This window comes from Triticum aestivum, chromosome 1B (assembly GCF_018294505.1).
Source record: "Triticum aestivum cultivar Chinese Spring chromosome 1B, IWGSC CS RefSeq v2.1, whole genome shotgun sequence".
Taxonomy (NCBI): Eukaryota; Viridiplantae; Streptophyta; class Magnoliopsida; order Poales; family Poaceae; genus Triticum; species Triticum aestivum.
The window spans coordinates 424,599,733-424,615,298 of NC_057795.1; the positions used below are offsets into that span (position 1 = coordinate 424,599,733).

At 45.7% G+C, this 15,566-nt stretch overlaps 3 protein-coding genes across 5 annotated transcripts; 2 read left to right on the top strand and 1 right to left on the bottom strand.

The window, feature by feature from the left end:
• The first annotated feature begins 865 nt into the window (after positions 1-865).
• On the top strand, positions 866-4,042 carry LOC123128511 (transcription factor MYBS3). Its single transcript, XM_044548536.1, has 3 exons — positions 866-1,329; positions 2,850-3,058; positions 3,299-4,042. Exons 1-3 carry the CDS (start codon positions 1,062-1,064, stop codon positions 3,764-3,766), a joined length of 945 nt encoding a protein of 314 aa, XP_044404471.1. The 5' UTR covers positions 866-1,061; the 3' UTR covers positions 3,767-4,042.
• Positions 4,043-4,678: 636 nt separating this feature from the next.
• LOC123128485 (hexose carrier protein HEX6) lies at positions 4,679-9,202 on the bottom strand. Of its 2 annotated transcripts, none has more exons than XM_044548511.1 (3): positions 8,865-9,202; positions 8,117-8,436; positions 4,679-5,900 (listed from the first exon to the last, which is right to left on the bottom strand). In XM_044548511.1, exons 1-3 carry the CDS (start codon positions 9,001-9,003, stop codon positions 4,794-4,796), a joined length of 1,566 nt encoding a protein of 521 aa, XP_044404446.1. In that variant the 5' UTR covers positions 9,004-9,202; the 3' UTR covers positions 4,679-4,793. The 2 variants fall into 2 exon arrangements, with proteins under 2 accessions (XP_044404446.1, XP_044404454.1); XM_044548519.1 differs by lacking the exon at positions 8,865-9,202 and adding an exon at positions 8,541-8,814.
• Positions 9,203-9,268: 66 nt separating this feature from the next.
• LOC123128502 (O-fucosyltransferase 30) lies at positions 9,269-11,858 on the top strand. Of its 2 annotated transcripts, XR_006463138.1 has the most exons (3): positions 9,269-9,800; positions 10,168-11,403; positions 11,528-11,858. XR_006463138.1 is itself a non-coding variant. In XM_044548530.1 (2 exons), the coding sequence occupies exons 1-2, from the start codon at positions 9,355-9,357 to the stop codon at positions 11,231-11,233; spliced, it is 1,512 nt and encodes a 503-aa protein (XP_044404465.1). In that variant the 5' UTR covers positions 9,269-9,354; the 3' UTR covers positions 11,234-11,858. The 2 variants fall into 2 exon arrangements, 1 of the variants encoding a protein (XP_044404465.1); XM_044548530.1 differs by having other exon boundaries at positions 10,168-11,858.
• Positions 11,859-15,566: the final 3,708 nt, after the last annotated feature.

Below are 15,566 nucleotides of genomic sequence, written 5' to 3' on the forward strand. Positions count from 1 at the left end.
GTTTTGGCCATGGCGGCGTGTGCATGGTCGGTGAGGTCCCGCGGCCTGGGCCGCCCCGACCTCCACCTTGTTCGCGACCTGCACGCCCACCGCCTCGTCTGCCACCAGCACACTCTCCACCAACTTTCTGCTTCTTGAGTATTTCCTCCTTTGCGGCCTTGGCTTTGACACGACGATTTTGCCAGGTCGCGGAGTTGATCTTCCGGGCGAGCGTGATGCTCGGATCCTCCACCATCTCCGTCTCCGGCGTGGTCTCCTCTGGGTTCATGGGTCAACGGCGTGAGGGAAGAAGAGAGTGGGGAAAGGGCGAGAATTTGGTGGAGAGTGGCGAGATGAAAGAAGTGAGTGAGTAATTTTACCGCAAAAACAGTGCAGACAACTACAAAAGCGCGGGTTCCGCCTTAGTTTCTGATGAGTCGGGGCATGTCAGAGTGCTACACGGTTCGTGTCCAGATTCCGGTAAAGTCACCAGTTTGTTTCGACTTTGCGAAAAATTATGATCCGGACTACTCAACGGATCGATGAGGTCAACATTGAATGATTTGCGGAGTCCAGACAGCTGCGTTCGGACGGATACCTACAGTTTGAGGGTTCGCGTTGGAGAAGCAGTAAAGCGCCTGGCTGTAAACCCGGAGGAGAAGCATTAATTAGCTAGCTGCTCGCGTTTTCGAGGAACAGGAATAGGAGATCCGACGATCCAACGGCGAAGACGAAAGGAGGCGACCGCAAGCAACCGTGTCCAAAGAAAGAAAAAGGTGTGACCCACAAGCCTCTCGCTCGCCGCTCTTGCCCACCCACCCACGTAATATCCTTGCGGGAATATCCGCCACGTGGACGGCCACACGCGCGGAGCTCCCTCCCTCCCCTTCCCCGGCCCCGACCACCGCAACCAATCACCACTCCACAGTCAATCCCCTCCCCTCCTCTCCTCTCCCCTCCCGTCTCCTCTGCTCTCATCACCACCACACTTCGCTTCTCCTCCCAGCCCACCTCTCCTCTCCCCTTCCGGCGCGCGCGGCCGCCTGGTTCCTACACCGGCGGGTGCGCTGGCGGCCCCGGGGATGACGAGGCGGTGCTCGCACTGCAGCCACAACGGCCACAACTCGCGGACGTGCCCCAACCGCGGGGTCAAGATCTTCGGGGTGCGCCTCACCGATGGATCCATCCGCAAGAGCGCCAGCATGGGGAACCTCTCCCTGCTCGGGGGATCCACCAGCGGCGGCGGCGGCGCATCCCCCGCTGACGTCGGCCACGACGCCGCCGCAGAGGGCTACGCCTCTGACGACTTCGTGCAGGGATCATCATCCGCCAACCGCGAGCGCAAGAAAGGTGGCCTGCTAATCTCTCTCTCCCTCCCTCCTCTAAAGACGTCTACTCTGTGGCTCAGTTCCTCAGCCGACGCAAAACCTCACTTAGTAGATTAGATCCTCTCAGCTCCAATTGTTTCTTTCATGCCCGTGTATAATTATTTTTGCGTGTGCTGTCCTGTCCAATTTTTGATTGAGATGGTACTGTTAGCTTTCAAAAATCCAGTTGGGAGAAGCTGCAATGGTATTTTCCAGCACTGTAGACTTGGATAACTTGATTCTTGAGCTAATAATCAACCCCCAGCATTAAATCGGTGCAAGGATGATGTATACACTGTGGATGTCGTTTGATTGGATCATGACTTATGACAGATGTTTTTAGAAGCTCAGGTATGGATTCGTTTAGCAGGGACTACGGATTATCAAGAGCGGCGATCATAGGTGATTCCAATGGAAAAAAGCGCGCGAAGGCGCTAGGCGACAACATAACGCCTAGCGCTTAATCATGCTAGGTGTGCGTTTAAGCGCAACTAGGTGAGATAAGCGCGAGGCCGTGGCAAACCGCACAATTAACGCCTAGCGCTTTCTTTTCCTTGGATGATTCATCATAAATTTGGCTTTGCTCTGTGCTTCCGGAAGCGTGTATAGAGCCACGTAAGAGCTGAGCTGACGAACTAACACGTAACGTAAAGTCTCACCTTTGGCATAAATGTGGTACTGCATTATGATGCAATCGATATTTATATACAGCATTTTTAATTACCTGCACCGCTACATTCTGCAAGAAAGATGTTAATTAAGATTAATTTAGTTAATACCAGTGAATATTTGGTGTACACATGCCAAAGCTTGACCGCCTTCATTGATTTTTATTACTGCTAGTTTCTTCTCACAATCCCTGAGTTGGTGATGACCAGTGATTAGTGTCTTTGTATATTTAATCTCTGTTATAAAGGTTGGGGTTTTAATTTTCAAGTCAAGTTACAGCTGGAAATTCTTCAAAGCAAAACATATTTTTATTTATGGCGCTCTCCAATTTGGGATTATAACCAATATAGGGTAACGACATAATGAACATTTAGTTGCCCTTTGCCTGTTTGTTGTTATCTATCCGAGCTAGAAAATTGGATTGTAGTTTTGTAGTGTTGTCTTCTTGACGTGCTATATAGCTTGTCCAGGGATAGGAAAAACTTGACATTTGTTGCACCCCGGTTTTGTCTGGCTTCATTGTTTCATTTAAGGACATTTTACGTTTGTCAGTACTCTACTGATGCGGTGATGAATTTACCAGTTCTGTTCACTAGCTTCTTCTAGTTTCATGTTCCCCCAGAGGTGTTTTTTTGTGTAACTTTAATGTGGTGATAATACACTCCTTAAAATGTTCCATTTAACACAATAATAGTGTACTGTTTCTTCGTGTGCTTCTGTTTGTAAGTCGTCTGTTTATCAGTTTCTGTATAGCTTGAGATGTTAAGCCCTTCCTGTATGGCTGTGTGCAACGTTTTATGTGCCATGTTCCTGATTAAGATGGCTTTTTGGCAGGGGTTCCTTGGACTGAAGAAGAACATCGGAGGTTTTTGCTTGGATTGCAGAAGCTTGGAAAGGGTGATTGGCGAGGGATCTCTCGTAATTTTGTGGTCTCAAGAACACCTACTCAAGTAGCAAGCCATGCTCAGAAATATTTTATACGCCAAGCCAATATGAGCAGAAGGAAGAGAAGGTCTAGCCTCTTTGACTTGGTGCCTGATGAGGTAGGTTGCTAGATCTTATGATTGATTATTACACCTGTGTGGCATAACTTGACCTGATTCTCTTTATGTAGTTACAATATCACTACCTTAGTTCCTCATGCTAGAAATCTATCTTTTTGAACAGATCGTGTAGTGTTGCATGGACAGGCATGCAGTTCTCATCTCGCATTTCATTAGGAAGATATTAGTTTGCACTTTGTATATAAGTCAGAACTGAACGGTATCTTGTGTATTTTACAGTCGGACCTGCCACCCCTTCCTGGTAATCAAGAACCTGAGGCCCAGATATTGAATCACCCACCATTACCTCCACCCATGGAGGAGGAGGAGGTAGAATCTATGGAGTCAGATACTTCTGTCATTGCAGAGAGTTCTTCAGCTTCTGCTATCATGCCTGAGAATTTGCAGTCGAGCTATCCGGTGCTAGTTCCAGCATATTTCTCACCATTCTTGCAATTCTCAGTTCCTTTCTGGCAAAATCAGAATGATGGAGATGATCTTGGACAAGGGACACATGAGATTGTGAAGCCTGTTCCAGTTCATTCAAAGAGTCCAATCAATGTTGATGAACTGGTGGGCATGTCTAAGCTAAGCATAGGGGATCCCAAGCAAGATACAGTATCTACCTCTCTTTCCTTAAAAATGGTAGGAGGTCAAAATAGACAATCGGCTTTCCAGGCGAATCTCCCAACGAGGGCTCAGGCGTGAGCCCCTCAGCACACAAACTGCACTTAGATGAGCCCTGGCAAAAATAAGCTTTGCCTCTTTTCCTTTTCTTTTCTTTTTAAGATTAACTGTGGTCTGTAGTCTGTCCAATGTACCCTGTGTTGTAAGTTATGTTATGTATGGATGCATCTGTTGTTTGTATGGCACATGATATATGCCCACTGCATGTTGACAGAATCATTAATGTTAGTGCTGATCTCCAGGGTTGTACTGTAAACTCTTATATAAGAAAAAGAAATATCAGTCAGTTATTGGACCTTTGAAGTGAGCTCTGCTCATTCTGTTCTACACAATCTTCATTACTGAATGATGAATCAGTGTCTTCAGATTTTGTCCCGATACTGGAAATTTGGAGCTGGCTATCCAGTCACTCACTCAAGATCTTATGGTTGAAAGAAGCCATGCTAAATATTTTACCAATGACTGCTGCATGATTTTATTCTTATATGGTTGGCATGTGTCTATATGGTTTAATGTATTTGTGGCAAGAACAAACGGATTAGTGGATTCTCCTTCGGGACAGATTCTATATCTGGGATATTCCCTGGGACTGTACCTTTCAATCCTGATTCTGCATTTGCACTCACCTCCATTATGCACCAAGTGTTGCAAGTGTGGTTGGTGACAGACAGTAGTGGCTAGTGGCCAGTCCCTTTCAGATATATCGACATATTTCCAAGCTGTTGGGTTGTGCACGAGTGCACTGTTTGGCCATCCAAGGACCTGTCACTTTTACATCTTTAGCAAAAGTCATGATGCATAATCAGACAATCCAGTCCCTCTGAGAGACGGTTCACTTATATATTTTTTCTCTGAAATTCCAGTTACTTCATATCAGTAATCTCACCGTTTGAAATGGCCATATGTAGGAACTGGCAACAGCAACCACAGGTCTGTCAGGTGACACAATTAGATGCAATCATACTTACAAACTTATCTGCTAGTTTAAAGTCCTGTACTATGTTTTTCCTTGCAGGTTTGATGGAAATACATTCAAGTTCGGAAGTCACTAGGAGCTCGGCGAGTAGATTTTCCTTTCTTGCCTCTCCTTTTCCTCCTCTTCCTTATCATCTTCCTCCCCAACAATCTTCTTCCAGAACCAATGCCTCCTCCAGACCTGTTCCATCTGCTCCATCGGAAGCTTCTTGGTCTCTGGCAGGAACAGATAGACCACTAGCGTCATCACGCAAATCCACGCGGCAAAGACGAAGAACGTTCCCGACTTGATGCGGCAGAGGACCGCCAGAAATGTCTGGCCGATCACAAACGTCATCAGGAAGACCACGGCGACCACAATGCTCTGCCCTGCTGACCTGATCTCCAGTGGGCAGATCTCAGTCGGGACGAGGAATGTGAGAGGCCCCCATGACCATGCAAAGCCTGCCACAAACACACACATGGTGATCAACACAAGGAAAGCATAGTCCTTATCCATCAACCCATTGTCCTTGAACTTTGCAGCTAGGATGGCGCCGACAGCGAGCTGCGACAAGATCATCTGGATCCCTCCTACAAGGAAGAGCTTCCTGCGCCCAAACCTGTCGACCACCATCATCGCTACGATGTTGGCAAATGTTGCGCAGAGACGCGTGACCACCGAAGACAGGAGGGAGGCGCTCTCCTTGAGGCCAATTGTCCGGAACATCACCGGGGCATAGAAGTTCATCACATTGATCCCGGTGAGCTGGCTGAAGAAAGGGATCAGGAACACCATGGCGAGCTGTGGCCTGTACTTCCTCTTGAATATGTCTCTGAATGGGTATCTGGCTGCCCTGGAGAGGTTGCTAGCAGAGACCAAGTCATCCAGCTCATTCTGTACTGAGGTGGTTCCACGCAGCTTCTGGAGCAGGGCTCTCGCCTTGTCGGTGTCGCTGTCCCGCTGGATTATGAAGCTTGGCGTCTCGGGGAGGAAGATTGCACCGATGGTCAGGAATGCAGCAGGGACTGCGGCCATGGATAGGGATATCCTCCAGCCCCACCCTGCTGTGAGTTTCACCACGCAGTAGTTGAGGATGTTTGCAATGAGAATGCCGATGCTGATGCTGAGCTCGAACCCATTGTTGATTGCACCGCGGTACTGCGGTGGCGCCATTTCTGACAGGTACAATGGGATCGACTGAAAAAATAAAGAGTCAATTACACCACTGGTGCTAAAACTTGACGTGAAAAATCACTTCAGTGCTAGAACTTGTGGCATATGTTGCATTGGTGCTACAACTTGGCTTTGGCATGCATATACGGTGCAAGTCGCATTTGTATACGGACACGGCATGGCACGGGGCCTGCTGTCAGCCACTAGATGGTACAGATTGGGTGTGTGGCTTGTTATTTTGTGGAAAACCACTCGGATTAATTTTTCTCATGAAAAGGCCTCTGGCACATATTGGTCCATCTGTCAGCAAGCAAATTATGTGCAAAAAATTGCGGACGATGGGATTTGATCCCAAAGTGCAGCGTGGAAGGGCGTGTGCCTAATCAATGCACCAAGAGGTGTTTTTTGTTATAAATGCAAAAGTACACTATATATCCATGAGGCCTTGAGCTAGCTGGAGACCCTACATCATTTTGCAGTGTTATTTATATACTTTTTTAAAAATTATATGTAAATTATAATCGTGAGTCATGCTTTCAGAATTTTTTATTTTTCTATATATTCTAATAAGTGCTTACATAAGTTTAAAATGTTCACAGTTTTAACAAAATATTTATGTAGTATATAAAAGTGTTTATGCTTTAAGAAATTTTCTAAATATTTTAATAAATTCTTATATAAGTTTAAAAATGTTCACAGTTTCAAAAAAATTACTCATGTAGTCTATAAAAGTGTTCATGCTTTAAGAAACGTATATTCATAAAATGTACAAATAGTTGGCTAGGATTCGAACCAGCGATATGTAGTCATCAGGTGCACGTGGCCACCACCCACCCAACAGCGTTATTTTTTTTAGAAATTTAGAAAATATAAGTAAATTATAATCTTGTGTTATAGCTAATATATACATAATAATTACATTATAAATTATTCACGTATTATTTCGAAAAATATCAATATGATTAAATTATAAATTATAAAATTATGCACGTAATAATTTTCATATTCAATAAAAATGTCAAATAAAACTTTCTATATATTTAAATAGGTGGTAATATGTATTTAAAATGTTCATGCTTTGAATAATATAGTTATGTTTAATATAAAATTGTTCATATTCATTCTGCAATTTATTTTATTTGCAGCACACAGTTATAATTTACATGTAATTTATTATTTTTGTAAAAAATAATAGTTCAAAATGGGTCGTAGGGTGCCCGGCCCACTTAAGATCTAAAGAATATATTATGTGCGTATCCACTAAGAACAAACGACGATTCTGGCTGCATTGGTTAAGCACACATGTGACAGGTCTCCACGCTACAGATTGCGGGTTTGAAACCTATCGGCCACAATTTTCCAGCTGATAGATGGACCGAAATGTGTCAGTGGCCTTTTCATGAGAAAAAATAATCCTGAGGTGTTTTCCACAAAATAACAGGCTGCACGCCCTATCTCTACATTTAGTGTATGACAGCGGGCCTTTAGTGTCTGACAGCGGGCCTCATGCCATATGGCGCGCCTAATCAGTACCATGTCCATATGCAAATGCCACAAAATAACAGGCCGCACATCCTACCTCTACATTTAGTGTCTGACAGCGGGCCTCATGTCATGCGGCATGCCTAATCAGCACCATGTCAGTAACAAATATGATTTGCACATATGCACGCCGAAGCCAAGTTTTAGCACTAGTTCATTGTATGCCATAAGTTTTGGTACTAAAGTGATTTTTCGCGTCAAGTTTTAGCACCACTGGTGTAATTGACTCAAAAATAAACATAACAGTAACCACAGTAAGGTATTTAGTGGACTTCACAATGTCCTTTTGGAGAAAGAAAAATATTATTCAGAAACTTCACATGCACTTGCTACAAGATAACACACCTTATCGGGTAGTCAATGCAATGATTTTTTGGGATTTGGGAGGGAGACATGTAAATTGTCATTGTAAACATGTAGCTATCCATTGTCATCAACTTGGAGGTTGGAACAAATTACATCTACAGGAATCTTATGTCTGTACACAAAGCTTGCGCATTGCTTCTCCAGCTACATACAGCCGCACAAGATTTGTGGACTGATGCAGGGTCCGGAAGGATGATCTTTCTATATTATCCAAAAGAAATTTATACATGTCTGACGAAACTTCGCTGCGCTACAGATTTTTTTAATCTCCTGAACCACATGTACACGCTGACTTAAAGATCATTGGCTTGAATTACTGCAGAGAGAGTTACCTGGTTAGTGAACCCCAGGCCTATTCCAAGCAGGATCCGGTTGAGGAGCAACATGGGCACGTTCACGGCTGCTCCCCAAAACGCTGAGCCGGCGATGAAGACGGTTCCGCCAATCAGCATGGACGCGCGGCGGCCAAACCTCCTCGTGACACACGACGCGAACAGCGTCGCGATGAGGCCGGCGATGTAGAGGGAGGAGGTGAAGACGGCGAGGAGCTCGCTGTCGAACTGGCAGTAGTTGCTGACGTTGCTGTCCTGCTTGTGGCTGTACACCTCCGGGAAGAACGTCTTCAGAAATGAGTCCATGGAGGTGACACCACCTAGAAGATTTCAGAACCGCGTGCATTCAGTTTCAGTGAATTTGGGGTGGGAGTGGGAATGGAAGAATGCATATGCACAACTAAGTTCATCGCGTAATGTTCACCTGCCCAATGATGGAACGCATCATCTTTTCTTTTTCTATAATCCCTCTAAAAGGACTAGTCCTAGATCATTTTGATCTGAAGAAAAATGGAGCAGAGGAAAGCACCCTGAACTCATCAGTTGTGTCCCAATAATGGAAGAGAAAATCTCCACCGCCACGAGGCACTGAAGCCATTAATGCACCACAAGTAAGCCATGAATGCCATTTTAATCCCTTCCAAGTCCAGCTTCTAACTTTCAGCTCTCATATTCCTTTCCGTTGAGCCCAAGAGGGTTAACAATCTACAGTACTCTAGTCTAGAAAGAAGGAAGAAGATGGGCGTACCGGAGATGCCGAGGTCGTAGCCGAAGAGGATGCCGCCGCTGCCGGCGACGATGCAGGTCAGCACCACGAACGGCGTCACCCGGCCGCTGTACCCGCCGGAGCCGGCGGCCGGCGCCTCCACGGACGCCCCTATCGCCATCACTCCCTGCCCTTGCTCTCCTACTCCTAGTCCAAGGGCAGAGTGTCGTGGCGCGGGAGAGAGGGAGGGAGAGAAAGAGATATATAATTTTATCGGCGGATGGATTGCTGACGTGCGCCCACTCCGGCGAAAAAACGGCCGCACGTCGCCGGCGAGGTTGACTGACACCTTTGACTACCTCTGGGGTCCCACTCATCGGTGGCCCTGTGGATTCTGATTTTGTTGCGGGTGGAAATGATACGAGCAGGCCCACTTGAGCCCAACTAATTAGATGGGCCAGGAGGTAGCTCGGTTACTCACTTTGTACCGGATGCAACCGTAAGATCCAATCTGCCGGTGGCCGCCGGCGAGATGGACCTGCCGGCGAACCGCGGTCGGTGGCGCAGGCGGAGCGCACGGTCGCATGTGCCGCTACTCGTGGCCATCTTTTTCCTCCTCCTCCCGGCATCCCTCCTGCTCTCCTCCGCCTACTCCTCCCTGCTCCGCTCCCTCCTCCCCTTCTCCGCCTCCGCCCCCGGCAGTGGCGGCGGCGGCACCCTGCGGTGTGGGCGCTCGGCGGAGCTGGAGGGGGAGAGGTTCCTGTGGTACGCCCCGCACAGCGGGTTCAGCAACCAGGTGGGCGAGCTGCGGAACGCTGCGGTAGCGGCCGCGCTGCTCAACCGCACCCTCGTCGTGCCCCCCGTGCTCGACCACCACGCCGTCGCCCTCGGGAGCTGCCCCAAGTTCAGGGTCGCCGAACCCTCCGATCTCCGAGCCGCCGTCTGGGACCACGCCATGCAGCTCCTCCGGGAGCAGAGGTAAAGCCCACACCACACCTTCTGCTCGGTTTACTGATTGTTTGGAAGATCACGATGTTCTTTAGTAAAATCAATCATGTTGCGAGATATTAGAGCTTCATTACAATGTTAACAATGCAAACACCAAAATGTAAGAATGCTAGGTAATTTTCATGATTTAGAATCACACTGATTCTTTTTCGTAATTGATCGAGACTCCAGTGCGGTGAGATTGGTGCCAAGAGGAATGTGAATATAGAGATGTAATGTGGTTGTTACACACGTACACTGGCAGAGTACTCACTTTACTGATTAGCACAATAGTGATATAATTTTTCAAGTTTGCAGTGTTCATAATAGGTTTCCATGTTCACCTTTTACGTTTCAGGTATGTTTCGATGGGAGACATAGTTGATCTGTCCCCACTGAAGCCTTTGGTTAAGACAATTGATTTCAGGGTATTTGTTTCACTATGGTGCGGTGTAGATATGCAGAAAACTTGCTTTTCTGGGTTGTGCTGTTCTGTTTCTGGCGGTGGATCATTGCCAAGTGACTACGATAGATGCCGATCTTTACTGTCTGGTTTAGAAGGCAGTGAAAGTGGTGGTTGTGTGTATCCTGTTCAGGATGATTGTAGAACAACAGTCTGGACATATCAGGAGAATAATGATGGAGCACTGGATTCGTTTCAACCAGATGAAGAATTAAAAAGGAAGAAGAAGATATCATACGTTAGGAGGCGTAAAGATATATACAAGAGTTTAGGGCCTGGTAATAAAGCTGAGGATGCTACCTTGTTGGCCTTCGGGACACTTTTTTCAGCACCATACAAGGGATCAGAGTCTTATTTTGATATCCATGAATCACCAAAGGATCATAGATTACAGAATCTACTTGAGAAAATTGAGTTCCTTCCTTTTGCCCCAGAGATCATGGCTGCAGGGACGGAGCTTGCTAAGAGCAAGATTAAGGAGCCTTTTCTTTGCGCACAACTAAGATTGTTAGATGGCCAATTTAAGAATCACTGGAAATCTACCTTTTCTGCCCTTAAGGAGAAACTGAAATCTCTTGAGGTGGAAATGAAGACAAACAAGAACAGTGGTTCTGTTCACATTTTCCTCATGACTGATCTTCCCAGAGCAAACTGGACAAAAACCTATCTCGCAGATATTGCAAAAGATGGGAAATATCAACTGTACATCCTGAAGGAAGATGATGTTCTGCAGACTGCCGAGAAGCTTATGGCTGCTGAACATGGCATAAGGTCTGGATTCCTTCCAAAGATCAGAGGCAACACGAACAAGGATTGTGATCCAGTTCAACTACCGGAAATTTTATTATACATCGAAGAATCTGTTTGCAGCTGTGCATCACTCGGATTTGTGGGGACTGCTGGATCAACCATAGCAGGAAGTATAGAAACAATGAGGAAGAACAATGTGTGCAAATTGTAGGAGAACTACATTATTTGTGCAAGCTGCCACAAAACTAACCGATGCTACTTAATGAGTTAATTCAGTGGGGGCTGTTGCACTACAGAGAGCTGAATCATTGCAGACTAGAGACTGAGAAACCAGTTTCATGCTCAGGTTCTACGACTCTACAATGTTGAGCATCTACTGCGGTATATTAAAATTCAAACCACTCTCTCTTTTCCTTTGTTTCAGTCGCGTAGATAGACAAGGCTCATTGTTTGCAAGCTGTGCCTAAATTATGTTGCGTTTCATCCTCCAATTTTGTCATGACAGGCAAGGACAGAGATAGCTTGTGTAGACGACTGTCGGAATCAAACAGATTTCATGGGCTCTCTTCTTGTTACAGATTCATCATCCATGCATGTCCTTGTTTAGCAAGTTTTTTTTAATAAGGAAATGAGTGAAAAAAACTAACTATTTGTGTATATCTAACTGTACTGTAATGCACAACTTACAGTGATAAACAAGCTGTAGTATTCCCAGAAGCTTGGCTTAGCTAGAAATCATCATTTGCTAGTGAGTTATTTCTATCAATAGAAACTTCTACCCCTTGATGCTGCATCTCACACATAATTATACACTTATATTTTGACTGTTGATCAAATTGCAACACTTCTTTTTTCTTTTCTTGAAAATGAGTTAATCTCGATTCTCTTTTGGCTAAGATTTTCAACTCTGTAGGAACATTCTGCCGTACAGTTATTCTACAGTATGGCATGTCTAGACGCTAAGTTGTACACGATGCGCTTAGTGTGAGGGCTACATGGAGGCCGTTTTAAAAATACGGGTTTCCACAGGGCAAAATAAAAAACTGGAAAAAAATTGTACATACAGAAATACATATATAACATGTTTGAGGATTTTTTTATAACAATGTACTTTCATACGTGGCGTAGACAAAAAAGACAAATACATACTTTAAATGGGACAATTTGTTGGGCAGGGATTTTTTTTATGTGTAGCTTGCAAATCATAATATTTTTTTAATGAAAATTTATAGTTCTGACGCAAATATGTATATGTTTTCACAGGATTTTTTATTTTTTTAGACTTGAAAATATCATTTTCTTTTTAAAAAAAATAATGGACTCCATGTAGCCCGCCCTACAGAACTTCACAATCCGAGATGGTGCACTATTTAAAATTATCATATTAATACATAAGCTACATCTTTATTAAATGTGAATGCTTCTATAGGTGGTCACGCGTCAGGTTGGTAGGATCGGATGGCCGCCTAACTGTCTGTTCAAACAACATCCGTTCGTTGATTCACTTATCTCCTACATTTTTTTTTGAAAGAAAAGGTAGAGATCGCTCTACCTTATATATTTCAAAGCAGTCCGTAGCCTGGGGGACAAAAAAGTCCATACATGAACCAAGAGAAACGCACCAAGGTGTGAAGAGACAGAGAGAAGAGGGAAGGAGAACATCAGGAAACTACAACATAATTAGTTGGACAAACAAAGCGCCCAAGTCTTCAACTCGTCCTTGTCCTGCTGCCGCTTAGCTCTGTGCAGCCAAAGGCGAAGCAAATCCGCAGCATAAAACCTTGTGTTTTGTTCAGACCAAGAAGCATCGTTAAACACGCGATCATTCCTAGTATGTCATAGAGTGACGACGCATGCTACAAGGGCGACATTCCATTTCCTCTTGAGAAAAGGCTGCTGGGAAACGCGCTCGAAGAAAGAGAGAAGATCAGGTGAAGCACAAGCCAACGAGTTCAACTGCAGCTTGCCCCAAAGATGTTTGGCAGACCGACACCGTAGTACGACATGATCAATGGACTCCACAGTAGGGCAGATATCACAACCATCATTGGAGACAAGCGCAAACCAGCCTTTTTTGAACATGTTGTCCCTTGTGTTTAAGCGCCCATAAAAAGCCAGCCAAAGAAAAACCTTGTGCTTGTTAGGAATGATCTTATCCCAAATCCAGTGCTCAAAAGCACACCGCATTCCCCGGAAGGTGAGTATCTTGTAGAAATAACCTGTAGCAAGCTCCTTCCCAAAGAGAGAAGAGACCCGGTGATCAACAGTGGCGGCGATCGGAGTGACATCTGCGATGAGGTCAAGCAGGACCTGCAGCTCTTGTGTCGCTGTGTGCGAGAGATTTGGGTGCAGCTGTATATCCCGACCATCCTGAGTTATTTGCGACTGGATTGAACATAGCTTATCCTTGGCAAAAGAGTATAAAACTGGCAGTACAAACATCAGCCTTCCAACCTCGAGCCACTGATCTTGCCAAAAGGAAACGAGAGCCCCGGAGCCAAGCGAGCAGCGAGAGGAAGAGAAGACCAGCAGAATGTAAGTTTTGAGACCTCTCCAGAAAGCTGTGTCACGCGAGCTGTTGCCACTGGATAGGTTATTTCTACAATATTGTGAGGCTAGCCATTGATAGCAGGGTATGTCTGAAAACTGAAGAACTTTGGCCACAAATTTATCTCCTACATATACGATAATTCCACATTGTCGATCCCATCTCACTCCCAAATGGCTAATTTGCACTTCTTAGGTTAGATGTACTCTCGCCGTCTGCTTGAACCTAATATAAGATCTTCCCCTACCCCATATCACCAATTGCTCCCATATCACCTCCCTCGCCACAACAAGGATGCAAAATCCCCAAAGTAATACCACAACAAAGTGAACAAACAATGGCTCATGTGTAAGACATGCATACTGCTATTAATTAAAATAAGCTTTGTGAATAAATATTATACAACAACTGAGCGCAACATCAAAGATATTTTACTGAAGCAATTAAAAGAAACCACCACGCAACATGCAACGATCCTGGAAAATTCAATGTTGTGCTAAAATCGAAGTGTTACAATGTGTGTTGCCTTGTCTTGCACATCACAAAATGATATTCCAGTGAACAAACTATTGCAACAAAGTCTGATAAATGCCTTAAAATGATATTCCACTACCTTTCTTATTTTAAGATTTTCAACATGCTTGTTGGTGCATTAGTCTCCACATCTACGGAAGGCGAGGGAGCATAAGCCCTGCCAGTGCAAGCACTAATCCTGATGTCACAACCCCTCCTCGTCGACGTTGATGATGGGCTCCTTGTGCTAATTGTCCGTGGAGGCTTGCTAGAGCTCATGAGGTCGTTAGTGTTCACATACATGAATGCATCAGGAGAAAGCAGAGGCAGTAATGAGACCCTTACAGATATAGCTTATCAGATGATGGTGTCTTCCTCTTTAGAGCTGGAGGTCATTCAAGGCGTAAGGGCTAAGAAGGACGTGGTGGAAGGGTAGTGATGTAGGGTGGAACCCTATTTGGCCGATCTTTCACGATTGGAGGGGAAATCCTGAGAAGAACACGAGAGGGAAAACACTCAATCAACAAGATCCAAATCACACATGTGCTAAATCCACATACACATAAGAGGTGCAAGATCCAAAGTCAACACAAGAGAGTACAAAGGGTAGCTAGTTCATCCCAGTCCTTGGAGGAGTGAGGTCTTGAATCCTAGAAGGATCTTCCCATGAAGGGGTCTTGAATCCACTTTGGGCATCTTCTCACATGGAGGTCTTGGTCTCCATGGGAGTAGGGATAAGTGGATGAGCAAAGCTCTATCTCAAATGAGCTCTAACCTTTCCTAACCCTAGATGGAGGAGGGGTAGTCTATATAGAGTGCTAGTACAAGTTGGGATGAGTTGGAGGGGTAGACGGGCCTTCGGCCAGTTTACTGTGCATAGACAGGGGCCGGATGTCCAGGCTGGGGGCGGATGTCCGGGCTGGGGGCGGATGTCCGGGCTGGGGGCAGATGTCCGGGCCTTTAGGATGAGCCAGATGTCCAAGGCCTGGGCCGGATGTCTGGGTTGGGGAGGCCAGACTTCAGGTGCTCTATGTCGGGCCGGATGTCCGGGTCCTGTAGCTTGGTAGCTGTTGTCCTGCTGCTGTCGGTGGAGTCACCAGGGGCCAGATGTTCGGGCCAGGGCCCGGATGTCCGGGTCTTGTAGGCTTTCAACTGCCTTTCTTATTGAGCCTCTTTGTTCGTGCGCTTGGGGGCTTGTCCGTGAACTCGAGCATCTCCGAGAGGGTCTTCTTGATACCTAAGCACACATGGAATTCCAGATTGAGGTAGTAGCCATGTCTCACGTGGGTCACACGGATGCTCGTTAAAGAGATATGTCACCTTGGTCTCGAGAGATCTTGCATGTTCTCGTCTCATCGGTCCACTTGGCACTTGGGGAGATGAAGGTGGGTCCATGGAGATGACTGTAGGATGGTCCGCATCAGGTAGAAAAAGGAAAGAGGTGGTGAGGAGAGAGGAAGGGAGGGAGTGAGCTTGGCTCTAA

What these genes read in the sequence shown, in the direction of transcription:
- LOC123128511 (XM_044548536.1), top strand. Translation starts at nt 1,062, where the DNA reads ATGACGAGGCGGTGCTCGCACTGCAGCCACAACGGCCACAACTCGCGG. An exon ending in CAACCGCGAGCGCAAGAAAG is followed by an intron (nt 1,330 to 2,849) that starts GTGGCCTGCTAA and finishes GCTTTTTGGCAG; the next exon opens with GGGTTCCTTGGACTGAAGAA. An exon ending in TTGACTTGGTGCCTGATGAG is followed by an intron (nt 3,059 to 3,298) that starts GTAGGTTGCTAG and finishes TGTATTTTACAG; the next exon opens with TCGGACCTGCCACCCCTTCC.
- LOC123128485 (XM_044548511.1), bottom strand. Translation starts at nt 9,003, where the DNA reads ATGGCGATAGGGGCGTCCGTGGAGGCGCCGGCCGCCGGCTCCGGCGGG. An exon ending in CTACGACCTCGGCATCTCCG is followed by an intron (nt 8,437 to 8,864) that starts GTACGCCCATCT and finishes GAAATCTTCTAG; the next exon opens with GTGGTGTCACCTCCATGGAC. An exon ending in GCCTGGGGTTCACTAACCAG is followed by an intron (nt 5,901 to 8,116) that starts GTAACTCTCTCT and finishes TTATTTTTTCAG; the next exon opens with TCGATCCCATTGTACCTGTC.
- LOC123128502 (XM_044548530.1), top strand. Translation starts at nt 9,355, where the DNA reads ATGGACCTGCCGGCGAACCGCGGTCGGTGGCGCAGGCGGAGCGCACGG. An exon ending in CAGCTCCTCCGGGAGCAGAG is followed by an intron (nt 9,801 to 10,167) that starts GTAAAGCCCACA and finishes TTTACGTTTCAG; the next exon opens with GTATGTTTCGATGGGAGACA.